The 6,699-nt window shown below is 39.2% G+C and overlaps 1 protein-coding gene across 2 annotated transcripts in view; it reads left to right on the forward strand.

Moving 5' to 3' along the window:
- The window catches only part of Arsb (arylsulfatase B), a 245,499-nt gene that overhangs the window by 21,098 nt on the left and 217,702 nt on the right, over positions 1 to 6,699 (forward strand). For both annotated transcript variants that reach the window (XM_029556225.1, XM_008853336.3), the window contains exon 3: positions 4,203 to 4,393. In XM_029556225.1, the coding sequence (XP_029412085.1) occupies positions 4,203 to 4,393 (191 nt within the window). The remainder of the gene's footprint in view (positions 1 to 4,202; positions 4,394 to 6,699) is intronic.

A 6,699-nucleotide genomic window follows, 5' to 3' on the forward strand; every position in this document is an offset into this window, starting at 1 on the left:
AGTAACTGCCTAGTTCTTTTTATATTGAACTTTCTTTCCAGCTACTTAGTTACCTCCCTCCCTCTCTCCCATCTGCTTCTTCACTTATTTACAACATGCCACAGCCAAAAAGGAACAAATATTGAACATAAAAAGTTTGAATAGAATAACAAAATAATGGCAAGTAGAGAGACATGGGATCATTTAAAGGCACCAAACTTTGCCAGAAAACTTGCATGGCTCCAGGAGGCTGTCAATCAAGTCTAAAATATGAGACTTAAAAAAAATTATTTCTTTAAAAAAATTTTTTATGTGTATGAGTGTTTTCCCTACATGTATGTAAGTGAACCTTGTACATGCAATGCTCACAGAGGCTAGAAGAGGGTGTCTGATTCCCTGGAACTGGAGTTATAGATGGTTATTAGGTGCTGGGAATTGAACCTGGGTCCTCTTGGAAGAACAGCAAGTGTTCTTAACTTCTGAGCTATCTCTCCAGCCCCAATATGAGACTTTTAATTAAAAATATTTTATTTATTGTTTTTATTTTATGTGGTGAGTGTATTTGCCTGCATGCATGTAAGTGTGCCCATGTCATGAAATGCCCAAGGAGGTCAGAAGAGGATGTCTCATCCCCTGGAACTGGAGTTAGAGATGGTTGTTAGCTGCCATGTGGGTGGGTCCTCTGTAAGAGCAGCTAGTGCTCTTAACTTCTGAGCCATCTCTCCAGTACCTCCATTTATGAGAGTTTTTGTGTTAGAAGGGAGGGAGGGAGGGAAGGAAGGAGGGAGCGAGGGAGAGAAGGAAAGGAGAAATGGAGGGAGGGAAGAAAGGAGGGAGGGAGAGAAGGAGAGTGGGAGGAGAGAAAAGGACTGTTAAGAGGACATTATTTTCAAGATAAGTGGACAGCAGGTGTTCAGGAGGAGTAAAACATTTTCTGACTCTTTGGCTTGAGAGAAATTTCTCCTTTGGGAGATGATAAAGTGGAGAGCATCCTTACAAATGCCACTTTAATAATAAAATGGTTTTCTTATAGCTGTTTCTTGAGCTATCTATCCACTCCCATGCAAGCTAAGGCCAAAGCACAAGAGTACCATTTAAGAAAAGGAATGTATGTGGAAGGCAAAATGATCCAGCCAAGCACATGGCTCTGTGATGCCTCTTTGGATCTAGGCTGAAGTCAAGATCTGAGGACATCAGACAGGAGAGAACCTGTGCTCCTATCCTGGGTTCTAGCAGGCATCACTAATCAGCCATGACATTCTTTATGGCAGAATCTGAATGTATCTTCAGTAGCTTCACATAGCTGTTAAAGATCAGCCTAGATTGATTTGTTATGTTGGAGGTTCTAGAGGAACAGCCAGTCTCTGCACCTTAGGAATTTTTCACACAGGCCCTTGAAAAAAAGATGAGTTGTTTTGTCCTTTGGCAAAAATAACTATGGATATTTAGAAATCTTAATAAAACCCAAGTTATGTACTTAAAATTTTAATTGGATGGGCTGGGGAGATAGCTCAGTCAGTAAAGTGCTTGTATCAAACAACCTGAGTTCAGTCCTTAGAATCCAAGTAAAAAAAATCCAGGTCTCGTGGTGCACACTTGTAATCCTGTCACTGGGGACTTAGAGACCAGTAGATCCCTGGGGCTTGCTGGCCTGGCAGCCTAGTCTAATTGTCAAGCCCCAGGCAGTAAGAGAACCTGTCTCAAAAAACAAGGTGAATAACTCCTGAGAAATGATACCCAAGGTTGTCCTGTGACCTCTGCAGGCACTTGCGGCACATGCGTGCACATGCACGCACACACACACACACACACACACACACACACACACACACACACAAATTCAGTCATACAAAAGGTAGAAATCATATCCACTTTTGAGAATTAAGGAGCCCTGAACCTAAATGAATAGATACCTACATTCACATGAAGGAGGGCTTGCAGCCAGGAGGAGCATGGGGAGCACTCAGCAAACATCACCACCACAGCCTAGCTGTTCTGCTGAAAGCAGACAGGTGATTGTGAACTCTAAAAGCTGAAGAAGTGCACACTTACATGGCAATTTGTGCTGAATGTGAATCATATCTCAATAAAACTACTGAAGCAGGCAGAGATTTAGTTGTTCAGTAGATATTTTCTAAATTTACCCACAAGAGCATAGGCTGCCATTGTCAAGCTCAGTCTCTTAAGTTCAAGTGCCATAATGAAGGCATGATGCGATTGTTACTTGGTTGTGTGGTATGAGTTTGGCCAAGTATGGGAGAAAATATTTCTATTTATATAGTTCTCCTATTTGTAATATCTTTTAATATTTATGACTCATATAATCAAATATATTCTGTGCATATATTCTCCCAAGTGATAAGAAGCAGTTTATATTAATAGACAAGGAATCTGAAGTGATTTCTTCAAACTCTAATACCTCATAATTGTTAATCCAAACTATATCTCCATTGATCTGTCCACTCTTAATTACCCAGATAAGGGTTGAAATTATTTTTGTGGATCTGTATCCTTTTCTATTTCACATTAAGTAATATATATGTTGGGTTTCTCTGCTATAAATGTAGGAGAAAAAATATGTAAAAAGTTATCTTTAAAAATATTTTTAATTACATGTATATGTGTGTGTGTGTGTGTGTGTGTGTGTGTGTGTGTGTGTGTATATGCAAGTGAGTACAGGGGTCCACAGAGGCCAGAAGAAGGCATTGGATCCACGGGAGCTGGGTCACAGGTGCTAGTGAGCTGTGGTGCTGGGAACCCAAGTTGGGTCCTCTTCGAGAGCAGTATGCATTCTCAATTGCTGAGCCATCTCTCCAGCCCTGTAAAAAGTTAAGGCCATCGTACTAATTATATTCAGGATATTGAGTGTACTGGCTCATGAAAAACAAAGAGTTAATTTAAAATGAATTATTATATAAGCTGTATGCGTCATTACAGTGAAAGTTTATGGTAGGGAAAGAGCTAGACCCAATTTTTACTATTTAAGGTTAATAAAGAATATATACCAGAAAGTTGCTAAGAGCCCAGCAAAGTTTATTTCTTTTTAATAGCTTTATTGGGGTATAATTCACATAACATACTGTTTATCCAATTAAGGTATGCAATATTTTTTAATATTTTATTTATTGTTTTTATGTGTATGAACCTGCATGTATGTAAGTGCACCCATGTCATGCACTGCCCACAGAGGTCAGAAGAGGGCATCGGATCCCCTGGAACTGGAGTTATGGACCATTGTTAGTCACAATGTGGGTGCTGGAAATTGAACCTGGGTCCTCTATAAGAGCAGCCAGTGCTTCTAACCACTGAGCCATCTCTCCAGCCCTGTGATTTTAAAATAATGTACAAAATTGTACCCTACTTCCTCCCTTCCAGCCCTAGGCAATCACTGTTTTTTTCCTCCATGTGGATTGGCCTGTTCTGCACAGTTTTATAAATTAAGTCATAATATGGAATGCAGATTATTTTAATCCTTTAGGAAAACATGTGACATTTGCAGAAACAATTATTGCTTGAGAAATTTTATTTTCTTCTGTGCGAAGTCTCAAAAGTAGGCTGGGCAATTAATGCTATATAAATAACAAAGCTGAGATCACTGTAGGTAGAAAAATCTACATAGGATGCTATAGTCTGATCTTTCTGCTTTATTAAGCCAGGTTTAGAGAGCCTGTGTTTGGAAAGGTTTGTATCTTCTCACCAGTGGGTGTCAGCATTTGACTAAATATCATTCCTGCTAAGGCCTTGTCTATAAATAACCTGAAAGACAGTCTCCCATCCTCAGTAACAACAAATGACATTATTTAATCCTGTTCTTATTTATGTGTTACAAGTAAAGACTTGTAACAAATCACTTTACTCATATATTTTTTTCCCGTTAGATAGCTTTAAAGGATTAAGATCTTATCACCTTTATTGAATTTGAATTTTGATTTTTTTTAAGAACATATTTCCCTGGAATCACCCATTTTGTAAGAGTTCTATGATAAAACCTATGCTCTGAAAGACTCAAGTGAGAAAAGGACTTGAATTTTTTTTATATAATAGTATTTGAATGATTTCTACTACCAAACATAGAGATGTTAATAAATGTTGCTACGACACTGTCATTTGATTAGCCTTGTCATGGGTAATCAGTTGCATTAGGCAATTAAATGCTGGAACATTCATTTGCTTAGCAAGCTTTATGCTATGCTGAGTGTTCTTGCCTTCCATTCTTGTTTTAGGATACCTCCTAGGCAGTGAAGATTACTACACCCATGAGGTCTGTGCGAGAATTGAGCCTTTGAATGTTACACGATGTGCTCTTGATTTTCGAGATGGTGAAGAAGTTGCAACCCAGTATAAAAATATGTATTCAACAAACATATTTACTGAAAGGGCTACAACTCTCATAGCTAATCATCCACCAGAGAAGGTAAGACTTCCCTCTTTCATAAAGATCTTGTTAGGAAAAATCCATTGTGTTGTTTAGGGGGAACCCCAATAAGGAAGATCATTGTTGAATTTTGGAGCACATCTGAATGAAGTTTGTGAAATGTGAAGGTTCTGGATCGCCTCTCTAAAGATTTGATTTATTGGCTCTGGAAGAAATCCATATATTGGTGTTTTTGTGTTTTTGAGACAGAATCTCGCGTTGTAACCTTTGGTGGCCTGAAACTTGCAATGTAGACCAAGCTGGCCTTGAATTACCTACCTCTGCTGGTGCTGGGGTTAAAGGTGTGACCCACCACACCTGTCACATCAGCATTTTAAAGGATCTCTTAAAAGATGGTTGTTTGATGACCATGTACCCCAGGCTGAACATAGAGGAACACTGTTTTACAGGGTTTCAGTGGAAATACCACTTAGTCCTTTGGTGTTTAATGTGCATGTGCTACAGTAAACCGACGCTTTGGTTTTTTAAGTGTCTTATGTACAAGGTGAGGCTTTATTATAGAAAACTTTCTGTTATGAATTTGGGGTTTAGAGCAAATCCTCTAATTTTATATTTTTCTCTCCAGGATTATTTGGGTTTTTCTAGATCTTTTTTTATTACCATGTTAATTTTAGAACCAGTTGGCAGATTTTTACCAATTAAAAAAAAAAGGAGGCCACATGCTTTGATTTGGTGTTCATTGACAAACTTAAAAACATGGCCATCTTGGCAATATTGATTTTTATTTATTTAATTATTTTTGAGACAGGGTTTCCCTGTACCCCTGGCTGGTCTGGAACTTTCTAGGTAGACTAGGCTGGCCTTGATCTCACAGAGATCCACCTGTCTCTGCCTCTTGAGTGCTGGAATTAAAGGTATGTACCACCATACCTAACAACATACTGAGTTTTTAAAATTCATGAGCATGGTATATTGGTTTTCACAGGCACCGTAAGGAAACTATTGTACATGTTATGTACAGACTTAACTATAGGTCAAAAGAGAAGAGTGTGAATAGCCCTAAAGCCAAATTGTCTGGATTGAGCATATAAACACTTTTGAAGTAGAGCAGATATTTGTGGTGTTAGACTAGTGTCTTTGTGCAGAACTGTATTAATATAATCACAAGTTAGTTCACAAGGTATCTTTGTGAAGATTAACATACAAATCAGCTCTTCAGTGGGAGCCTGCCCGACATGGAGAATTTCAAAATGTGCGCAGATCCTTCCAATTTCCTGTACTTCTCCTCTTTGACAATGCCTGCAGGTATTCAGTGCAGGTCCTGGTGGGGACTCTGATTACACACCTGTTCAGGCTTAATGACCTGCTGATGACTCTCTTTGGTATGGAATCGTCCAGGCTCTGCCTTTGCTTATTCTAACTCAGTATGGCGGACTCTTCCCTGGTGACTGGCCTCAGCTTTGCCACACTTCTGCTTTTTCATCAACTGAATGCTGATTAATTCTTGGCAACCAGGTCTGTCATGGAACGTGAAAAAAGGGGCACATTCTCTTAAATATATAGAAAGATATAGGCTTTAAATCTAGATTTAAAGTGATATTCAGATAGTTGGCAAGCTAGGTAATTGGTGTCTTATAACATTTAACAGATAAGAGGGTACAGCCAGGGTAAAATGGTTCTTTGTATGTGGGTATTCCAGACTGGGAATGTTGGGGAAGGCGCTGGAACAATAGGCAGCCCTAAGAGCCTGCACACCACAGGAGAGGTGTCGTTAGCATGGTGTTCCTCATGGGTGGTACAGTTTTCCATTGTATGTGTGGCATTTTATAGGCATTGCCTAATGCTAACAAATCAAGGTAAGGTTTTAAGGGAATCATTTATTCTGAGGTAGGCACCATTTTATACCATTTTTTTTCTTTGATTTATTTAGTTATTTTTATGGGGCTTTTGGCTACTCTAACATTCCCCCTTCTGAAGAGGTAACCCTAAACTCTTTTAAGGATTAGATACAAGCTCCCAAACACTTTCAACATTTTTGACTTTTGGAACAGAGTATGTTGCTAAGAGGCCCAAGGACATTGTGAGTTTTAGCCAAGAAACTGGCTACTTTTCTTTGGGGTCTTTTTACCCTAACTGCCTAGCCAATTCCTACCTCCTGTTCTTATCACACCATCCTCTGAAGCGGTTACTCAACTTGCGGATAGGGAATAGGGACACAGACCGCTCTGGCTTCTTCGTGATGAACAGGATGCAGGGTGAGACAATTGGAATACCCCTTCAGTGGGTCTGTTACGTAACTCTTATCTCTAGGGGGAAAAGAAAGTCCTTGAATCGTGAATAGGAGA

This window comes from Nannospalax galili, unplaced genomic scaffold, assembly GCF_000622305.1.
Source record: "Nannospalax galili isolate Female #2095 unplaced genomic scaffold, S.galili_v1.0 scaffold45, whole genome shotgun sequence".
Taxonomy (NCBI): domain Eukaryota; kingdom Metazoa; phylum Chordata; class Mammalia; order Rodentia; family Spalacidae; genus Nannospalax; species Nannospalax galili.